A 22,531-nucleotide genomic window follows, 5' to 3' on the forward strand; every position below is an offset into this window, starting at 1 on the left:
TGCACTCTAACCAGCCAACCGAGCAGAGGAGGGGTGGCCACGACTCTACCGTGGCTCTACTCCTCTGCATTTTGGAGACAGGATATGGCTGGACTTCATGGCTGGTCCCCATCGTCGGCTGTCCTGAGAATGGTTTTCCGTGATTTTCCATTCTCCTGCACTAAGGCGAATGCCGGGACAGTTCCTAGTATAGGCCACGGCCGCCAACTCCCTCATCTTCTCCGAGCATCTCCTTCACCTTAATAAATCTCCTGGCCTAAGAGATGGCGTTACCGTCTAAGAGGCTCGTCTCTCCCTTCAGGGAAGGAGTGAAAACATTTTAGTAGTAGCAGCCTCCACGGTATGCACTAGCCATGCGTTTTGGTAGGTGTGCTATTTACCAACTGATGAGCCCGACTTAGCACGCTGAGGTGAAACTTTGGCAACCAGAAATGAGTTAGCTGGAAAATTTATAATGTCCAATAACGGACCAACTATATTGGTACTAAGAGTATTCAAGGCCTAGGGAGTCTTTCATTTTTATACTCTTCGTGGCCCTTGTCTTTCTTTGGCCGATAACTTCATTTTTCGAAGTGCCTGTTCCTTTTCCATTTTTTCTCTCTGATTAGTGTTATATAAGAAGACTAGCTGATGTACCAGTGCTTTGCTAACGAAATTCTACATTGTATACAGAATTCTAGGTTAGATAGTGTACACGATGTGAGTAAGATTGTATTAAATTGCATAGCTTGTAACGTTACCCTAGAAACGTGGCGAGGAAGTCACCAAATGTCATTTCTTATGTGAAGACTGGGGTAGGAAATTGTCATTGTAATGGTAGGCCCTCTTGCCTACTATCAGTCATAATCAAGTTGGGGAGTTTTCATTATAATGACAGACACTCACTCTCCATCTGCCTTTTTTACATCCTCAGAAAGACTGTCTTGGTGGTTTTCCCAACTGAAATCAACATAGATCATTACAATGACGCCAGTAGAATGTCACGATTAAAACCAATGCTATCATATGAAATGTTCAATCAAATGAAAAACCACACATTTTCTCATTTTTAATGAACTGTACTACGCTGCTGATCTAACAGTCCAAAGTACCAGAGCTGGAATGACCAGGCCACAGAAAGCCGTGAGCCATGAACACACTTTCATTTCAGGGGGGCGGGGGGGCGATGGGGGTGAATAGTGTAGAGTCTCAGGGCAAAATCTATGCCCTTTTACTCATCTGTTTAATAGGAGTACCCAATGAGTCAGAAAATCTCAATTCAGTACACTGGCAGGGGAAAACTATTTGACTTGGATGCAAACTTCTCCTCCAAGCCAGAGGAGAAACCCCCTCTTCGCTGTTTATTTGGAATATAATGAATGTACAGTTTAATAAAAGTGAAGAGGAAGAAGCTTTTCTTAAGAAGCAGCTCTTTTCAGGGTTGAATTTTAAGTTATTTAGTGAACTGTGGTGCTATCATTTGGAATAGGCCGAAATTGCAATTCTATACCAGGTCATAAGTGAGCCTCTGCCATTATTCTGTTAAGTGTGCACACTGATCATTCCAATCAGCGTGTTACGTACCAACAGTATCAGAAAATGTATGAACCAGAGAAATGGCATGCTAAAGAAGAAAGTTATCTAACTCCCCAGGTATTTCTGGCCAGTATTCAGGCAGGCTGTTGTACTCAGTACGCAGCAGTAATCCCATCTATCGGAGATGAGTGGCTCCATAAGAAACAAAGAATATCACAACAACTAATGGTCAATGTAATTTTATTGTTGATCAATTTTATAAGCTTTCGATATTGTAGGCCTTCACATTTAGTTTTCTTCCAGCTCTGAAATACGACTCTTATCATAGTCGGTACGGTTAAACTGAATAAAACATAAATGACTTGAAAAAGTATTCTCAATAACTTTTGTTATATAGTACTTTTCTATAGGACCAATAACATAGGTATTTAAAAATTAAATTTTAGGCACCTTCCCCTAAACTACCATTTCATCCAGGGTGAATAAAATTGTTTATAGCTTAGAGTGTAGTTTCTTATTGCCCGACTCTATATACCAATTTTCATTAAATTCTCTTCAGCCGTTTTCTCGTGATGTACGTACGTACGTACAGACAGAAATTATGGAAAAGTAAAAAGTGCATTTCCTTGTTATTGTGGACATGACCGATACATAAATACCATTATTTTTAAATTCTGAGCAATGTACAGACAAAACTCTTATCTCTATTATATAAAGCCGTACGGCTGACTCACTGACTGACATAAATGATTGACCACTTCCAGATGTGGTAGAAATGTGAAATTTGGCAAAGTTACAGCTATTAGCGTGTAAGCTAGGGAAAAGATCCAAAAAATTCAAATTTTTATTTTTTGCCCCCCGCCCCCCAAACAAAATGGCCGACGCCATGATGCAGTACCCTACAATATTGAAACTTGGCAAAAGAACTAGCTCCTACCCTGAAACTGACGTAGAAATTGCAACAAGTTCAAATATTTAATATTTTACCCATTAAAAAATTCGGAATATTAAGCCAAATTGAATGACGGTGCAGACTTTCGTTTCGAGCTATTTTGTAGCCGAACGGTAATTGCTATCAATGAACGGATTGCACTTTCTGCCCCTAAAATTAAGAGATCTACAACTTTGGTCCTATGACTTTTTGTCGTATCTCGACCACTTCTACCTTAGATTGAGCTTCATTTTCCCGGTTTCGCAAAAGTTTGTTAAATTTCCATAAATTGTTTTACTGATTCACACACTCATATGATAGATAGATGAACGAAATTCAACACGCTCTTTGGCAACGGCATTGGTCATACGTAGACCGACTTTCATTATTCTAGCTTCCATGCAAGTATGGGAAAATGGAGGGTATATGCGGAAACACTATTGAAATTTCAGCCTAAGTTATGAATCTTAACCAATTTACGGAGAAGCCCTTCGAGATACGGCAAAACCTCAAATAACCAAAATTATAGGCCGTTTCATCGTCGACCTGTCTGCCAAGTTTCAAGACTCTAGCTGTCTGCTAAGTTGTCGAAATTATTTTTTAACTGGTGTTAAGCGGACTAAATTTGATATGGATCGAAACGTTCACCCCTATCTATGGTGTAAATATTCGAGATACGACTTAATGCCTGAGACAGTATTCTAGGCGACTAAATGGGCCGTCTGATGGCGCAATCCGTATCTCGATACGACTTATCGTTTGCCCGCAATAAATTTTCAAACGAAAGTCTGCATTGTGTAGCCTGCACATTGCCTGGATCTATGCTATCTCTATTATATAAAGCCGTACGGCTGACTCACTGACTGACATAAATGATTGACCACTTCCAGATGTGGTAGAAATGTGAAATTTGGCAAAGTTACAGCTATTAGCGTGTAAGCTAGGGAAAAGATCCAAAAAATTCAAATTTTTAATTTTTGCCCCCCGCCCCCCAAACAAAATGGCCGACGCCATGATGCAGTACCCTACAATATTGAAACTTGGCAAAAGAACTAGCTCCTACCCTGAAACTGACGTAGAAATTGCAACAAGTTCAAATATTTAATATTTTACCCATTAAAAAATTCGGAATATTAAGCCAAATTGAATGACGGTGCAGACTTTCGTTTCGAGCTATTTTGTAGCCGAACGGTAATTGCTATCAATGAACGGATTGCACTTTCTGCCCCTAAAATTAAGAGATCTACAACTTTGGTCCTATGACTTTTTGTCGTATCTCGACCCCTTCTACCTTAGATTGAGCTTCATTTTCCCGGTTTCGCAAAAGTTTGTTAAATTTCCATAAATTGTTTTACTGATTCACACACTCATATGATAGATAGATGAACGAAATTCAACACGCTCTTTGGCAACGGCATTGGTCATACGTAGACCGACTTTCATTATTCTAGCTTCCATGCAAGTATGGGAAAATGGAGGGTATATGCGGAAACACTATTGAAATTTCAGCCTAAGTTATGAATCTTAACCAATTTACGGAGAAGCCCTTCGAGATACGGCAAAACCTCAAATAACCAAAATTATAGGCCGTTTCATCGTCGACCTGTCTGCCAAGTTTCAGGACTCTAGCTGTCTGCTAAGTTGTCGAAATTATTTTTTAACTGGTGTTAAGCGGACTAAATTTGATATGGATCGAAACGTTCACCCCTATCTATGGTGTAAATATTCGAGATACGACTTAATGCCTGAGACAGTATTCTAAGCGACTAAATGGGCCGTCTGATGGCGCAATCCGTATCTCGATACGACTTATCGTTTGCCCGCAATAAATTTTCAAACGAAAGTCTGCATTGTGTAGCCTGCACATTGCCTGGATCTATGCTATCTTCTTTCTTATATATATAAAGCCACAAGGCTGACTGACTGACTGACTGACTGACATTAATGTTTGCCCACTTCCAGGTGAGCTAGGAGCTTGAAATTCGGCAATCAAATAGCTATTAGGCTGCAACCCAAGGAAAAATTCCGAAAAGTTGAAAATTTTTCATATTTAGCCCCCCTTCCGCCCAATCAAAATATCGGAGTGAAATTTCGTGTTAGGCCCTTCCAGATGAGCTAGGAACTTGAAATGTGGCAATCTGATAGCTATTAGGGTGTGTCCCAAGGGAAAATTCCAAAAAGTTCAATTTTTTTTATTTAGCCCCCCCTTCGCCGAATCACTCAAATTTCGGTGTTACACCCTTGCAGATTAGCTAGGAACTTGAAATTCGGCAATCAAATAGCTATTAGGCTGCAACCCAAGGAAAAATTCCAAAAAGTTGAAATTTTTCATATTTAGCCCCCCTTCCGCCCAATCAAAATATCGGAGTGAAATTTCGTTTTGGGCCCTTCCACATGAGCTAGGAACTTGAAATCTGGCAATCTGATAGCTGTTAGGGTGTGTCCCAAGGGAAAATTCTAAAAAGTACATTTTTTTTGTATTTAGCCCCCCCTTCGCCGAAATACTGAAATTTCGTGTTACACCCTTGCAGATGAGCTAGGAACTTGAAATTCGGCAGTCGAATAGCTATTAGGCTGTAACCCAAGGAAAAATTCCAAAAAGTTGAAATTTTTCATATTTAGCCCCCCTTCCGCCCAATCAAAATATCGGAGTGACATTTCGTGTTAGGCCCTTCCAGGTGAGCTAGGAACTTGAAATGTGGCAATCTGATAGCTATTAGGGTGTGTCCCAAGGGAGAATTCCAAAAAGTTCAAATTTTTTGTATTTAGCCCCCCTTCGCCGAATCACTCAAATTTCGGTGTTACACCCTTGCAGATTAGCTAGGAACTTGAAATTCGGCAATCAAATAGCTATTAGGGTGCAACCCAAGGAAAAATTCCGAAAAGTTGAAATTTTTCATATTTAGCCCCCCTTCCGCCCAATCAAAATATCGGAGTGAAATTTCGTGTTAGGCCCTTCCAGATGAGCTAGGAACTTGAAATGTGGCAATCTGATAGCTATTATGGTGTGTCCCAAGGGAGAATTCCAAAAAGTTCAAATTTTTTGTATTTAGCCCCCCCTTCGCCGAATCACTTAAATTTCGGTGTTACACCCTTGCAGATTAGCTAGGAACTTGAAATTCGGCAATCGAATAGCTATTAGGGTGCAACCCAAGGAAAAATTCCGAAAAGTTGAAATTTTTCATATTTAGCCCCCCTTCCGCCCAATCAAAATATCGGAGTGAAATTTCGTGTTAGGCCCTTCCAGATGAGCTAGGAACTTGAAATGTGGCAATCTGATAGCTATTAGGGTGTGTCCCAAGGGAAAATTGCAAAAAGTTCAAATTTTTTGTATTTAGCCCCCCCTTCGCCGAATCACTCAAATTTCGGTGTTACACCCTTGCAGATTAGCTAGGAATTTGAAATTCGGCAATCAAATAGCTATTAGGCTGCAACCCAAGGAAAAATTCCAAAAAGTTGAAATTTTTCATATTTAGCCCCCCCTTCCGCCCAATCAAAATATCGGAGTGAAATTTCATGTTGGGCCCTTCCAGATGAGCTAGGAACTTGAAATGTGGCAATCTGATGGCTATTAGCGTGTGTCCCAAGGGATAATTATAAAAAGTTCAAATTTTTTGTATTTAGCCCCCCCACCGAATCACTCAAATTTCGGTGTTACACCCTTGCAGATTAGCTAGGAACTTGAAATTCGGCAATCTGACAGTTATTAGGCTGCAAACCAAGGAAAAATTCCGAAAAGTTGAAATTTTTCATATTTAGCCCCCTTCCGCCCAATCAAAATATCGGACTGAAATTTCGTGTTAGACCCTTCCATATGAGCTAAGAACTTGAAATTCGGCTGCCTGATAGCTATTTGGCTGTAACCCAATTAAGAATTCCAAAAAGTTCAAAATTTTCATATTTAGCCTCCACCGAATCGAAATATCGGACTCAAATTTCGGGTAAGACCCTTCAGTTCCGGATGAGCTAGAAACTTGGAATTCGGTAATCTGATAGCTATTAAGCTTCAACCTTGGGAAAAATTCTAAAAAGTTGAAATGTTTCATATTTAGCCGCTTTTCCGTCCAATCAAATTATCGGACTGAAATTTCGCGTTAGACCCTTCCAGATGAGCTACGAACTTGAAATTTGGCAATCTGATATAAATTAGGCTGCAACCCAAGGGAAAATTCCAAAAAGTTCAAAGTTTTCATATTTATCCCCCCACCGAATCAAAATATGGGACTCAAATTTCGGTTTAGAACCTTCCGTTCCAGATGCGCTAGAATATTGGAATTCGGCAATCTGATAGCTATTAGGCTGAAACCCATGGAAAATGCCAAAAAGTTAAAATTTTTCATATTTAATCCCCCCGCCCAATCAATATATCGGGCTCAATTTTTTTGTTAGAGCCTTCCAGATGATCTACGATCTTGAGATTCGGCGATGTGATGGCTATTAGGTTGCAACCCAAGGAAAAATTCAAATTTAGTTCAAATTTTTCATATTTAGCCCTCTCCCCGCCCAATCAAATTATCAGACTCAAATTTCGTGTTAGGCCCATCCAGATGATCCAGGAATTGAAATTAATCAATATGATAGAAATTGGGCTGTAAGCGAAGAAAAAATTCCAAAACATTCCATTTTCTCATATTTACCCCTCCACCACCCAATCAAAATCCTCTGCACCCCTCCCCCCAAACAAAATGGCGGACGCCATGATGCAGTGCCCTACAAAATTAATATTTGGCAGTGCTCTAGATCCAAGCCTGTAACCGACGAAGAAATCGCAACAAGTTCAAATTTTGAATAATTAACCCACTGAAAAATCGAAATATGAAGCCAAATTTAATGACGATGCAGACTTTCGTTTAGAGCTATTTTGTGGCTGAACGGTAATTGCTATCAATGAACAGATTGCACTTTCGCTTCCTAAAATTAAGATGTCTACAATTTTGGTCGTATGACTTTTTGTCGTATCTCGACCCCTTCTACCTTAGACTGACCTTCATTTCCCCGGTTTTTATCAATTTTGTTAAATTTTCATACATTTTTTACTGATTAACACACTCATAAGACAGATAGACACTAAATTCAGCACGCTCCCTGACACGACCATTGGCCATATGTAGACCGACTTTGATTATTCTACTGCTATGAATGTATGGGAAACTGAAGGAATAACTTACCTAGAAACGCTACCTTAATTTCAGCATAATGTATGTACCCTAATCAATTTATGGTGAAGACCATGGAGATACGGCAAAACCTCAAACAACCAAAATTGTAGGTCGTTATATTGTCGTCCAGCGTGCCAAGTTTCAAGAGTGTAGGTGTCTGCTAAGTTGGCAAAATCTTTTTTTAACTTGTTTAAAGCGGTCGAAATTTGACATGGATCGATATGTTCACCTCCTTCCTTGGTATAAATACACAAGATACTAGAAAAGGCCTAAGACAGTAATGTAGAAGACTAAAGGGGTCGTCTGATGGCGCAATCCATACTTTGATACGACGTACCGTTTTTCCGCAATAAATTTCCTAACCAAAGTCTCCACTATTTAGCGTGCACATTGCCTGGCTCTATATTATATACATAAAACTGTTTGGCTCACTGGCTGGCATAAATGTTTACCCACTTCGGCATGAGCTAGAAACTTAAAATTTAACAATATGATAGCAAATAGGCTGTATTGTGGAAAAGTTCCATATGTTGATTTTGTGTTATTTTTACTTCCCTTGCCTTAAACTAAATTTTGGACGATATGTTGCAGTGCGCCGAAGAATTAAAATTTGTCGCAGTTACATCTTTGGCCTGCAACCGACGGAGAAATTCTAAGGAGTTGAATTGTTTAACGTTTTCATCTCCAGAAGTTATCGAAATCCTGAAGCTATTTTCATTATGGTGCTAAGTAACGTTTCGATAATTTTGGTGGCTAAACTGTAAGTCGTACCGCCAAATGGACAAGACGTTCGGATCCCATCATGAAGGGTTCTACAACTTCGGTCCCGGGAATTTTAGTCGTATCATGATCCCTTATGCCTTGGATAGAACTCCATTTTTCAGATTAACGTCAATTTTTTACAGTTTTCGTAATTAATTTACTGTTTTACACACTTAAAAGACCGATAGAATCATCAAATTTGGCAGGCTCATTGGAACGTTTGTGGGCCACAAGTGACCAAATGCATGATTCTAGCACCCTGTAAGCATGGAAAAACGAAAGTAATACGTAAACCCTGTCCTCCTAATCCAAGGTTCTAAACCAATCTACGGTCAACTCGAACAGATACGACAAAACATCAAATAACGGAAATATAGAGCGTTTCAACCACAATAAACCTTCCAAGTTTCAAGATTATAGCTCCCCGTTACGTTAGGAAAATAATTTCTTATCTTGTGAGAATCGTACGTAATTTTCACCACGTCGGAACGTTTAACGCTACCTCGTCTATAAATCGTGAATATACGGAACGAGAAAATATTACAGGACCAAATATGTACGTGAATATATGCGCCGTCTGGTGGCGAATTCGTTCTTTGTAACGAGGTACCTTTTCGTCACAGTAGTTTTCCATGTGAGCACTTGAAATGTAGAGGAATTGGGGGTTTGGGGGCGCAGCCCCCAACGAGCGAAAGCGAGTTATCTTATATAAAGCCGCAAGGCTAACTGACTCACTGACTGACATTAATGTTTGCCCACTTCCAAGTGAGCTAGGAACTTGAAATTCGGCAATCTGATAACTATGAGGCTGCAACCGAAAAAATTTCCAAAAAGTTAAAAAATTTTATATATAGCCCCCCTTTCGCCCCATCAAAATATCGGACTAAAATTTCGTGTTAGACTCTTCCAGATGAGCTAGAAACTTGAAATTCGGAAATGCTATAGCTATTAGGCTGAAACCCAAGGCAAAATTTCAAAGAGTTATAATTTTTCGTATTTAACCCCCCACCGAATCAAAATTTCGGACTCAAATTTCGGTTTAGACCCTTTCGTTTCAGATAAGATGGAAATTTGGAATTCAGCAGTCTGAAAGCTATTAGGCTGCAACCCAAGGAAAAATTCCAAAAAGTTGACATTTTTCATAATTAGCCCCCCTTCCGCCCAAATTAATTATCGGACTAAAATTTTGTGTTAGACCTTTCCAGAGGAGCTAGGAACTTGAAATTCGGAAATCTGATAGCTATTAGACTGCAACCCAAGGAAAAATTCAAAAACGTTGAAATTTTTCATATTTGGCCCCCCTTCCGCCCCATCAAAATATCAGACTAAAATTTCATGTTAGACCCTTCCAGATGAGCTAGGAACTTGAAATTCGGAAATGCTATAGATATTAGGCTGTAACCCAAGGCAAAATTCCAAAATGTACAAATTTTACGTATTTAGCCCCCATCGAATCAAAATATCGGACTCAAATTTCGGGTTAGACCCTTCCGTTGCAGATGACCTGGAAACTTGGAATTCGGCAGTCTGATAGCTATTAGGCTGCAACCCAAGGAAAAATTCAAAAACGTTGACATTTTTCATATTTAGCCCCCCTTCCGCCCCATAAAATTATCGGACTAAAATTTCGTGTTAGACCCTTCCAGATGAACTAGGAACTTGAAATTCGGAAATCTGATAGCTATTGGGCTGTAAGCCAAGGCAAAATTCAAAAACGTTGAAATTTTTCGTATTTAGCCCTCCTTCCTCCCCATCGAAATATCGGACTAATATTTCGTGTTAGACCCTTCCAGATGAGCTAGGAACTTGAAATTCGGAAATCTGATAGCTATTAGGCTGCAACACAAGGCAAGATTACAAAATGTTCAAATTTTCGTATTTAGCCTCCCGTCGAATCAAAATGTCGGACTCAAATTTCGGGTTAGACCCTTCCGTTCCAGATGAACTTGAAACTTGGAATTCGGCAATCTGATAGCTGTTATTCTATAACCCGTGGAAATATTTCAAAATGTTCAAATTTATCACATTTACCCCCCCACACCGGATTAAAATACCGGACTCAAATTTCGTGCTACACCCTTCCGCCCAATCAAGTTATCGGACTCAAATTTCGTAGACCCTTTCTGATACCTATTAGGCTGTAACCCAAGGAAAAATTTCGGAAAGTTCAAATTTTTCATATTTAGACCCCCCACGGCTCAATCAAATTACCGGACTAAAATTTCGGGTTAGACCCCTCCAGATGGGCTAGGAACTTTGAATTTGGCAATGTGATAGCTATTAGCGTGTATCCTGCGGAAAAATTCCTAAAAGTATAAAGTTTTAAATTTACCTCTCCCCCAAACAAAATGGCTACACCGTGATGCAGCGCCTTACAAAATTAAAATTTGGCAAATTTCTAGCTCCTAAACCATATCCGGCGTAGAAACTGCAATAAGTTAATATAATTAATATTCAATCCACTAAAAATTCGAAATATTAAGCCAAATTTAAAAACGGTGCATCCTTTTCTTTCGAGATCTCTTGTGGGTAAACCGTAATAGTTATCGATAAATGGACTGCACTTTCATGTCCTAAAATGAGTAGATATACAACTTTGGTCCTATGACTTTCTGTCGTATCTCGACCCCTTCTACCTCAGATTGAGCTTCATTTTCCCGGTTTTGGAAAATTTTGTTAAATTTTCAAAAATTAATTTACTGATTCACACACTCATGAGAGAGATAGATGCACTAAATTCAGCACGGTCCTTGGCACGGTTATTGGGCATATGCAGACCGACATTCATTATTCTAGCTGCCTTGAATGTATAGGAAAATGGAAGGAATATATGGAAACACCAATAAAATTTCAGGCTAATTTAAGGTTCCTAAGCAATTTATGGTGAATCCCTTGGAGATACGGCAAAACATTAAATAAGTAAAATTCTATCTCCAGAAAATATCGAAATCTGGAAGTAATTTTCATTATGGTGCTAACTAGCGTTTCGAGGATTTTGGTGGCTATACTGTAAGTTCTACCACCAAATGGACAAGACGTTCGGATCCGATCATGAAGAGATCTACAACTTCTGACCCGGGAATTTTAGTCGTATCATGATCCCTTATGCCTTAGATAGAGCTGCATTTTTCAGATTTAACGTCAATTTTTACATTTTCCGTAGTTAATTTTATTGTGTTACACACTTATAAGACCGATAGGTTCATGAAATTTAGCAGGCTCACTGGAACTTTCGAGGGTGACACGTGAGCAAAATGCATGATTCTAGCACCCTGTAAAAATGGAAAAACGAAAGTAAAACGGAAACATTGTATTCCTAATCCAAGGTTCTAAACCAATCTGCGGCGAAAACGATGCAGATACGACTAAACATCAAATAACGGAAATATAGAGCGTTTCAAATACGATAAACCTACCAACTTTCAAGACTGTAGCTCCCCGTTGTTAGGAAAATAATTTCTTATCTTGTGAGAATCGTATGTAATTTTCACCACGTCGAAACGTTTAACGCTATCTTTTCTATAACTCGTGAATGTACGGTACGAGAAAATATTAGAGGACCATACATGTAAGCGAATATATGGGCCGTCTGGTGGCGCAATCCGTTTTTCGTAACGAAGTACCGGTTCGTCACTGTAATTTTCCATGTGACCACTTATAATGTAGAGGAATTGGGGGTTTGGGGGCGCAGCCCCCAACGAGCGAAAGCGAGTTTTATATATATAGATGGTTGCCTAGCTGTACTTCCTCTAAACAGCTAGTACCTGTCCAGATGGCCCTTCATTAAGTATTGATAATGAGGAGAGAACCTATCTATTCAAATATGACAGTGTTCGAAGACGTGGAGATTGTCCTTGTACTTTTGTGTTTTCACGTTTTTCTTCTGTTTCTTGCTCCTGCTCCCTCTTCCTACACTGGTCTGTCACTGTGTTTCTTTCCATTGTCTTACCTTTAAAGGACTTGGTTTGACACTTGTTTGTTCCTTTCCAATACTTAAATAAACAGAAAGGTGTAGGGAAAGATAAAACTTCAGGTTAAGATTTTTCAGGTGTGTTTATTATAACATTTTGAATTTACCAGATAAGCAACTTGTATTTACATTTTTATTCTGATTTTTTGTCAAATTGAAAGGTGATCTTTTTAATTTTCATACAATGATAAAATAAGGTTGGTGCAATTGTACAGAGCCAATAGTAGTATTTTAAATTCCATTTAAAAAACTTTCATTAAAATAACGTACTATAATTAAACACTATCCAACACCTGTCAGCTTGAGGAACTTGCTAGTATTTTAAATTCCATTTAAAAAACTTTCATTAAAATAACGTACTATAATTAAACACTATCCAACACCTGTCAGCTTGAGGAACTTGCTATGTGTCCCAGAAGTGGTAAGCCCCTTAATATTAACATACAGTATTACTCTGTAAAACTGAGGTCTAGAATACCTAGAAAAGTTCCCACTTTAATGAAAGAAAATATTCCTTGTGTTATTCACAATAATGCATACAGAATCATCATTTCTGATGGTAATCACATGGATGAACTTCTACACGCTTTCCATTTACTTTGCCAAGCTTATGACAAATATATTTTCAAACAGGTATGTCAATCTTGTATAACTAAATGAGATTTATAAGAATTCTAGTGTCTCGCTTTGTTAGTCCAGTAGGCAAATGAGAAAAATACGGAATACAAAATGTATATACGCTTCAACATGAAAAAAGTATGCACTATTAGCATGAAACTTTTATTAGGTGCTCAAAATATCCACCATTAGCATCCAGACACTTCAGATTTTGGCAAAGCAATGCATGGTGGCTAAAGTGTTCACAGGGATTGCTCTACAGGCCATCTCAATTTTTTCTATGATGCAGGCAATGTAGGTGATTTTTAATGGTACATCACATCCTTTAAGGTTCCCCACATAGGTAGAAGTCGAGGAATGTGGTGGAGGTTCAACAGCATCTCTACATCCTATCCAACGTCCTGTAGTACACCATCAAGATAGGCTCTCATGCCGTGAAGCACCATTGTGTTGGAAGTAAAATTACTCGTCCGCACAAAGCACGTGGATGGCTGGTAAAATGGTATGTGCAGCATGTTGAGATACATGAAGCCAGTGACCTACCAACAAACAAGAATGGTCCAATTAATCAGTAAATAGACTGCTTTGTCGACATGAATGTGCAGATTTTCTGGAGCCCAATAAACAATTTTGGTGGTTGAGTACCCATTCAATTTAAACCTTCCATCGGACAATTACATGGTGAACACACTCCACTTCACTTTCTTCATAGTTCATGTTCTCCACATGGAAATATAATTTTGAAATGATGTTACATTTTCTGAATGTCAAACATGCCTACACCATTTTGACACTCTTCACAATCACATGATTGCGCAGCAACTGTAGCCCTCTTGGGATAACACTTTGCTACCATTGAAATTTTTAAAATTTGCGTAAATAACTGCTACAGAAATTTGAAGATTGTTGAGGTGTTGAAGTCTATAGGGTCTGACACCGTGGTTAGCCAGTTCCAGTCCCGTTGGTCAGAAAAAATGTCACCATCAGAATGTTGGCCGGCACGGTAACATGGTGGTATACAATACCTAATCACTAGATTGCATGCCAAAATTCAATTGCAAACTTCTCTGCAGGACTCATATAGAGTGAGGGCATATAACGCTGTTGATGGTAATTCGTCCATTGGATGGGGATGTAAAGCCTTGACCAGACCTCTTGGTGTTATTCGACAGAAGCAGGTTATGTGCCAGCACTGGGTTTCAACCTTTCCCTTACTACTATCATATATCACGTCATTCATTTAATTTCATCTTATTAACTCCTCTGTCAGGAAGGGCATCTGGTCATAAAAACTCGCTACGAAGGTTCACCTCCTCCTCATCATCATCATCATCATTTGACTGTCTCCAGTTGCCTAGGTGCAGGGTAAGAGCACACACTATTTCTGTTGATATAGATACTACTTCTGTTCTCTTGGACTTTACAACCGAGTGAGTTGGCCGTGTGGTTAGGCTCGCATTACTGTGAAGTTGCATTTGGGAAGATGGTTTTCCATGTTCACACTGAACAAAACCAGGCAAATGTTGAGGCTATACCTTAAGGTCATGGCCGCTACCTTTCCAATCTGCGCCCTTTCCCATCCTTCGATGCATTAGTGTAACGTTAATCAGGTAGCAAAAAAAATAATAATAAATTGGACTTTGTACCATTCCACTCCTCTTCCTACCAGTTCCTAATTTTATTTGAGTGTTCCGTCTTTTTCTTGGAAGGCCTTCCAGACCTTTCTGAAGCTACTCTCTTTTGGTCCATTCTCTTTACATATCCAAAACCTTTTTAACCTTGATGAAGCTACGATTTCACAGACAGATCTTTTTATTTTGAGACATGCACAAACTATATAGAATTACTGACCATCATCCCAATTTTCTATAGTAAAACAACAGTAGCCTTCCAAGCTAGTACATCTCTACTCCTTTCCATTTTCTCGTAATGCTACAATTACTAAGGATATATCTAACATATATTCATTGCAAAGAGTTTATCCTAAATGTTATCATGTTGTTCTAAACTGCAACCTTCCCTAAGCTGACAGACCAGCATTTCAGGTTTATTAGTATTGTCTTATTTCTCTTTGTTCTATACACTTTCACCAACTGTTTTTATAACCATAAGGCATTACACAACTCCTTTTCAAAAATTTATGTTAGGTATATGAACAATGCTCACGATAAAATGGCAGTGATAACAGCTATTTACATATATACCATTTTTGTTTTGTTTTTTACACATTTAACCAAACCTATTTGAAATTATTTACAACAAGCATTCTCAGTTCGCCAATGAAGAAATCTTGATCACCTTTTATAATAAAGGGAAACAGCAAATATGCTTTAGATAATGCATTGAATCTTGATTTCAGCACCTCACCTCTACCGAAGTAAATGATTTCCATGACAGATAATTAAAAATGTAGTTTTTCACTACTTCATGTCAACAATCATACATTAATTTCACTGTTCAGTTCATTATTCAATAAATGAAGCAAAAACTTTAGTGTCACAAATTTTATCTGGGATTGTAACAAATATACATTTAATAACTATAACAATCTTGCACAGTACACCACATTAACTTATTAAGTTAACCTGCTGATGAAATGCCAAAACTGACTAGAAACTAAATCTCACCTTATCACAGAATATTGTTCATAACCCAAGTTTAGCTCGCAAGTCTTGATGGCCACCTAAAAGCATTATAGCAGGATTTTCCAACATATTTCGAACCACTTCCAGAAATTCAGCAGCCAAACCTTCATCAATTGCACGTCTATCATAGGACAAGGTTACAGTTATCTTTGTTTGACTATTGCCATCTTCACCTAAAATTGGAAAAAGCAGTGAAGTATTAATTAATAAAATGTCTATACTTTGAAAACATGATGAATCTTCCATTCCAACATTAAATTTCAGTTTTGTAAGTAAAAATGACATGGAAATTTCAATCTCTCTTGGAATTCAAACCCAAATATTCTCAATTTCTAGTCAGATGCAATAATAATTTCTCTTGAATGGCTGATGCACAGGAAGTCCATGCATTTGAAAAAAAAAACCATAGCACAGTTCTAAAGCAGTATACCAACCAACATAGTAAAGACAATGATGAAAAGATAATATACAATCCAAGTATCCCATTCTACTGCCAAGCATATAGAAGTAATAGGCCTACAAATCAGAGCAAGGGAAACAAATTTTTAACACTTTTGAGAAATTCTGTGCGAGATTTAACCTTCCTCCGTAACTGACAAAGAATGTAGTTCTGTCAGCCATGAAATGTTCTCTTTCAATACTAAGGGCCTGTATTATGATTGTCAGATAAACATCCAGATATGTAGACAGCAGTTTTGCAATCTGAAGATAAATATTTACCTGTGTACCACCAGTAGATTTTAACTAGGGCAGATCGATGAAGAATATATCACATGTTGAGTGAACCATCTACCACTGAAGAGAGTATGAATTTGGAAAAACACAAAATGAAATAGACACAGGGATGGAGAGAACTACCCACTTTAATAACTGGCTACCCCATATTGCTTAAATGATAGCCTGTGTCCCTGTTGAAATTATCAGGATTGTTACATATTGCCACTGCTTCTTGTATGATCCTAGGGCCCAGTTTCATCAACACATGTTAGTACTCAACAAGGTGTTAAATCATTTTAACATACGATTTAAGAAAATTTGCGTTTCATCAACAACTGTTAACATTAACAAATGTTAAACTGCGTATTAAAGTTAACATCAGCCATTTCCAATGTTAAATGGCTAACATTAGCATTTAGCAACCTGTTCCAAAATGGCTGCTGTGAATCTCGCTTTCGATGCGGAATTGCTCTATTTAGATCTTTTACAAAATCCTGATCGAAGAAGAGTTCAGCGACGTTATGACTTTGAAAATTTGACGGATGCGGAATTTCTTCATAGATACAGGTTATCGAAAATAGTCGTTGGTGAGGTTGGAGTATCCTACGAAGAGAAACTTACCTCTTTCTCCAATGTTGCAGGTACTGATAATATTACGATTTTTTGCTACTGGTTATTTTCACATAATGGTCGGAGACAATGCTGGAATTTCTAAAGCCACTGTTAGTAGAGTTGTTTGTCGAGTGTCTGCAGCAATAGCATCCATGAGAAGGAGGTATATAACATTCCCTTCAGTTGAAGAGCGTCAGCAAATTATCCGCGACTTCTATGAAATAAGCCATTTTCCTGGTGTTTGTTCTAGGTGCAATAGATTGCGCACATGTAAGAATCCAATCACCTGGAGGCAATTGGGCGAAATATATCGTAATCGGAAGGGATATTTGTCTGTTAATGTTAATGTTCAGGTGATTAGTGAGCCTAACCTCCAAATCAGGGATATACTTGCTAGGTGGTCTGGTTCTGCACACGACAATACAATATTTAATAACTCCCATATCGGAGCACAGTTTGAAGTGGGACAATTAACGAAGTGATTTTGTTAAGTGACAGCGGATACCCGCTAAAAAAGTATCTGTTAACCCCACTGAAACCCTCACGGACTTTCTCCCATGCCTCGTCCTTTTCTTTTATCGTCAAGCCATCTGTGCGCTTGCACTCAATAACTTATATATATTTACTGACTAATTCAATTAACAACTCTTTTTCGAAGGAGGAAAAATTAGAACTACGATTCCGTTTCACTTCACGCGCATATTTTACAGCTGTACTCAAACAAAAGCGCATCAGAGCGCGCTGTAAAACAGCATGTTCGTACCACTGCGCAATATTGGGAGAGTTAACAGTCGATTAGTTAACATTTCACAAGAAAAGTTTGATGAAACGCAAGAAACCTAACAAGATGTTAAATTTTTTAACTCCGTATTAACTAACTACTTGTTAGTATATATTTAACATGTGTTGATAAAACCGGGCCTAAACCTATTATATTTTGTGTACCTTGAAATATGACATCACGATAGGCTGTGCTCCAATGTATACCATCCCATGGGTAAAGGAAATTTTGTACACCGTAAGGTATAATAGTGGAGACGATTTGTCCTTGTTTTTATATAAACTGTGACTAATGTTTGTGACATTGCCAAACACAGTTTTTATACTGTGCCTGTACATGATCTTAGCAATTAGGTCTGTGGTATTGTGACAATAAAGAAATTATACAGCTCCCTTCACTTCTTCATTCTGTGAGGTTTGCTTATTCTTCCCTCTGGGATATAGGGTTCTATATATCTGTACATCGCCGGGGCTGTACCTTAATTAAGGCCACGGCCGCTTCCGTCCACTTCCTAGACCTTTCCTATCCCATCGTCGCCATAAGACATATCTGCGTCGGTGCGACGTTAAACAAAAATAGCAAAAAAAAAAAAAAGCATCTGTACATCATAACTATTACACTCGAACATGACTGATTGTATCCATTTCCTCCTGGATAGTTTATGGTTCACTAACTCATTTTGTCCCCATGGTGGGTGTTGTGAGAATACCCTGTTTTTGTGCTGGATGATGGTGAGAATCTGCATGGTAGTAGCGAATTGTGTGCATAGGCTTGCACTAAACAATGTGCCCTTCTCACCTTCTCTCCTTTCTCACTACAATATCCAAGAAAGGAAAGCACCCATCCAAATCAATCTCCACCATGAATTCAAATGAAAGATACTGATGGTCTAGAAAGTGGTAAAATTTCTCAGGACACCACAAATGTATCAACACACCTTCCACCAAATCATCGGTTTAATAGACGCTGAAGAAATAGGAGCCTTCTCCTCAAAATGCTCCATGCCACCACCAGCAAAGGTGGAATTCCCACAGCCACACCACCTGCCTGTTTGTAAAATTGCCCTCCAAACAAAAAATAGCTGGAAGTCGAGTAGTTATGAAATAGCTTAGCAATGCCCTCAGAGAACACATGCTCAATGAGGGATATGACCAAGACAATCAGCACTTTAGTGAAAAAGGACTCCATATCAAAACTCAACAAAAGGGCATTGAGTTATGGTTGACAACTTATTAACGAAATACAGGGAGTCCTTAAACATATAATTCATTGACAGAGCATAAGTAGGAAATCTTTTAGGACTAATTAGTGATGATGATGATGATATTTGTTGTTAAAGGGGCCTAACAAGTAGGTCATCCACCCCTAATGGCATGAGGTGCAACGAAATGAAAATTAAAACTTCAAAATGTATCCACTGACTAGAATTTAAAACAAATGATAATGAAAAATGATCGTGAAACAAAAAAAATCAGTGGATATAATTCACAGTGCCTTAATTACTGGGGTGATGCTTATTATCTAAAGGGGTCCAAAATCCAGGTCACCGGCCCCTCACAATGGTACTAATCACTAGTAAAGCAGAACCATGGTGTTCCTCCTACAGTGGCACTAATCACAGGTAACACAGACTCATGGTGTTTCTCACATGGTGGTACTAATCACAGGTAATTTAAACCTACAGTATGTCACACACAATGACACCACTCACAGGTAATTCAAACCCATGGTGTTCTGCACATAGTGGAAATAATCACGGGCGCCAGTATTCCCGTGGTGTTCCTCACTTAGTGGAACTAATCACAGGCCACATATACTCACGGTGTTGCTCACACAGTGGTACTAATCATAGGCAATATAGACCCATGGTGTTCTTCATATAATGGTACTACTCCCATAGTAATTCTCTCCATTGATACTAATCACAGACCCAGCTGAAGGCCATAGCCGTTCACGTTCCTTAGGTAGTAGTCATTATTGCTCTTTAAGGGTAGTAGTACTAATCGCAAGTAACGTCGACCCATGGTGTTCATCACGTAATGGTGGTACTAAGAAACAATGTTAGGTTTTGGTCCACCCAATCAATACACATCACTTTACAAGTGAAAACTATTTAATATAAAGACATATTAAATATATTTTGGGACATGTTTCGTCTCTATTTGAGACTTCATCAGCCATAAAAATCATGTGGTAGATTACAAAACTCATTGTTCAGAAACTGAAAAAATGGAAGAACCCAATGCCTTTTTAAGGACTATGTGAGATATGCTAATGATATATATATAGGCCTACATTATTTACACAAAATTGTTCTCACTTCTTGCAAAAACTTTTGTTATCTTCAATGTTACAAATATAACAAATATAACCTGAAATATGACATGCCAGCCATAACGTCTCGTATGGAATACAATGTCCATTACCAGACACGATGGTCCTTCTTTACTAATAATTAGTACCATTGTGAGGGGCTGGTGACCTGGATTTTGGACCCCCTTTAGATAATAAGCATCATCCCGGTAATTAAGGTAATTTAAATTACAGACAGCAATAATGGACATTGTCCATTCGTGGGACACAGTGCTGCCAAAATGTTACCCATGAACTACCTAATCACAACTAGTGTCCTGACTGATAGAAAAGTTCAGTTTTGACACATTACTAGTTTTTAACAGTCTTATATTCTCTAATATTCCATTAAATGCCTCATGCTGAAGATAAACAGCATAAAACAATCAAGTAATAATCAAGATGGAATTCTCCATGTCAGTGGAAGACTGTGTAATGCTCTAATTTCAGAACAGTCAAAACATCAGATCATTCTATATCCAGTCATCATTTGACAAGGCTAATCACCATCACAGAACACCTTCGACTACTGCATGCTGGTCCTCAATTTCTAATTACATTTCTAAGAGACGAACTGTAAACTAAATGAAACAAACACTGTCAAATCAGGGTAAAGCTAGACAAAATCTTTACTTACCAAGGATGTCTTGTCCACCTCCAACAGCAAGGATAGCACACTGAGGAGGGTTGATGATGGCACTGAATTCTTTCACTCCAAACATACCAAGATTTGAGATTCTAAAATATGAAAATAAAAACATAATTTTGTCTGTAATTAGCAGTTAGTATGTTTTGTATACATTCATACATGTAAATGTCAACAATCAGTATAGTTTACTTCTTATAATTTCATTCAATCAATTTACTATTTCCATACATCCATAAGCATTATTAATAAATAAAAGCCTTAATTTGGATTTTCCTGGCCAGTGGTTTCTTCAACATCATAGCAGCTACATACGTAAGATCATCTAAAGATATTAAGGCTCCTAAAATTTCAACACATATCATTAGTCTATTAATGAGTTTTGTTGGTTTCACATGCAAACAAATAGAAACTGAAATGGTATACACCTTGCTTGATTAAATGCACAAGTCTAGCCTTTTGTTGCTTAACAGGATTCCTCGGTAAAAGTATGTCTCCCCCACCGCCAAAAAAAAAAGTATACATCAAACTTACTTTAATACTTTCAAAATTATATAAACTAGCAAAAATATAATAATTAAGTTGAAATGAAGAAGTGACAAGGAGTCTAACCAAATAGCTTACAAGGTCAGATGGAGCAAAAGTGAGTAGCGTCTGCATCTGACATTTTCTGATGACATTAGAGCTCGAAGAGTGCAATAAGATTAGTGTTGTTGTCGTTAGAATTTGCTTCATGTTGCACTAACACACATAGGTCTTATGGCAACGATGGGATAGGAAAAGGCTAGGAGTGGGAAGGAAGCGGGCATGTCCATAATTAAAGTACAGCTCCAGTATTTGCCTGATGTGAAAATTGGAATCCAAGGAAAACAATCTTCAGGGCTGCCGACAGTGGGGTTCGAACCCACTAACTCCCGAATGCAAGCTCACAGCTGCACAATCCTAACCGCATGGCCAACTCGCTTGGTAAAATTAGTATTACTTGGGACCATGACATGACAAGTACCAAGAGGTGCCATTCATTTCATCTATGCAAGATCAATCGAAATCTGTAAAAATATTTGTGAGATAATATGACAGAATGAAAGTTTCCGAAATGTCTCGATGTATGTTAGAAAGAATTTTAACAAGCCCAAAAGTTTCAAGGCCAAGCATAAGTCGGCCTATAGACAATGTGAGAAAGCCAAGAGAGTTGAGCACCGCAAGCCAGAATAGTACGTCTACTGCTTCTGTTGAGCTTCTGGAGATAGGTAAAGCCCCATAACACTCAAGAAGATGCCACTGAATCGATGCAGGTTGGAAATAGTGAAATTTCACAAAATTTGTAAGAGAAAGAAAAAATCCTCCCTAAAAAAAACTCTGTGCTTTCACTTACCATATTTCTAATACCCACATGACATATTCTATGCCCAACATATTTAACGGTCGTGGCTCTGACACAGACACACACATTTTTTGTCTTTATTATTTTGATACCCTCCAACTCTGAAGCTTTAGGTTCTTTTGCAGTGGACAGTGAGTCAGTCATATGAAGTAACCTAAATGCCAAGTGTGTATTATCTATACAGTTAACTGTGCTATGCACATCCGTGAAACAATGTGACAGGCCTTGCAGGCTAGTATGTTTCTGTACTTTGGTGCTGAATGGAACATCACAGTACTTAGGATGCATCAGAAGTATATCAACATATTTAACTAATTAATACTCATTGACTGAACGGTCAGCGTACTGGCCTTCGGTTCAGTGGGTCCTGGGTTCGATTCCCGGCTGGGTCGGGGATTTTAACCTTCATTGGTTAATCCCAATGACCCGGGGGCTGGAT

At 38.4% G+C, this 22,531-nt stretch overlaps 1 protein-coding gene and 1 long non-coding RNA gene across 3 annotated transcripts in view; both read right to left on the reverse strand.

Moving 5' to 3' along the window:
* Window positions 1-12,401: 12,401 nt before the first annotated feature.
* LOC137498920 (uncharacterized) lies at window positions 12,402-13,520 on the reverse strand. Its single transcript, XR_011017943.1, has 2 exons — window positions 12,721-13,520; window positions 12,402-12,630 (listed from the first exon to the last, which is right to left on the reverse strand). It is a non-coding gene; the product is annotated as an uncharacterized lncRNA (long non-coding RNA).
* A 9-nt stretch (window positions 13,521-13,529) lies between these two features.
* Window positions 13,530-22,531, reverse strand: part of LOC136866503 (pyruvate dehydrogenase protein X component) — a 95,862-nt gene continuing 86,860 nt past the window's right edge. For both annotated transcript variants that reach the window (XM_068226751.1, XM_067143537.2), the window contains 2 exons: window positions 20,700-20,800; window positions 13,530-15,773 (listed from right to left, as the gene is read on the reverse strand). In XM_068226751.1, the coding sequence (XP_068082852.1) occupies window positions 15,601-15,773; window positions 20,700-20,800 (274 nt within the window). In that variant the 3' untranslated portion in view covers window positions 13,530-15,600. The remainder of the gene's footprint in view (window positions 15,774-20,699; window positions 20,801-22,531) is intronic.

The sequence above is a fragment of the Anabrus simplex genome, chromosome 3, assembly GCF_040414725.1.
Source record: "Anabrus simplex isolate iqAnaSimp1 chromosome 3, ASM4041472v1, whole genome shotgun sequence".
NCBI classification, from domain to species: domain Eukaryota; kingdom Metazoa; phylum Arthropoda; class Insecta; order Orthoptera; family Tettigoniidae; genus Anabrus; species Anabrus simplex.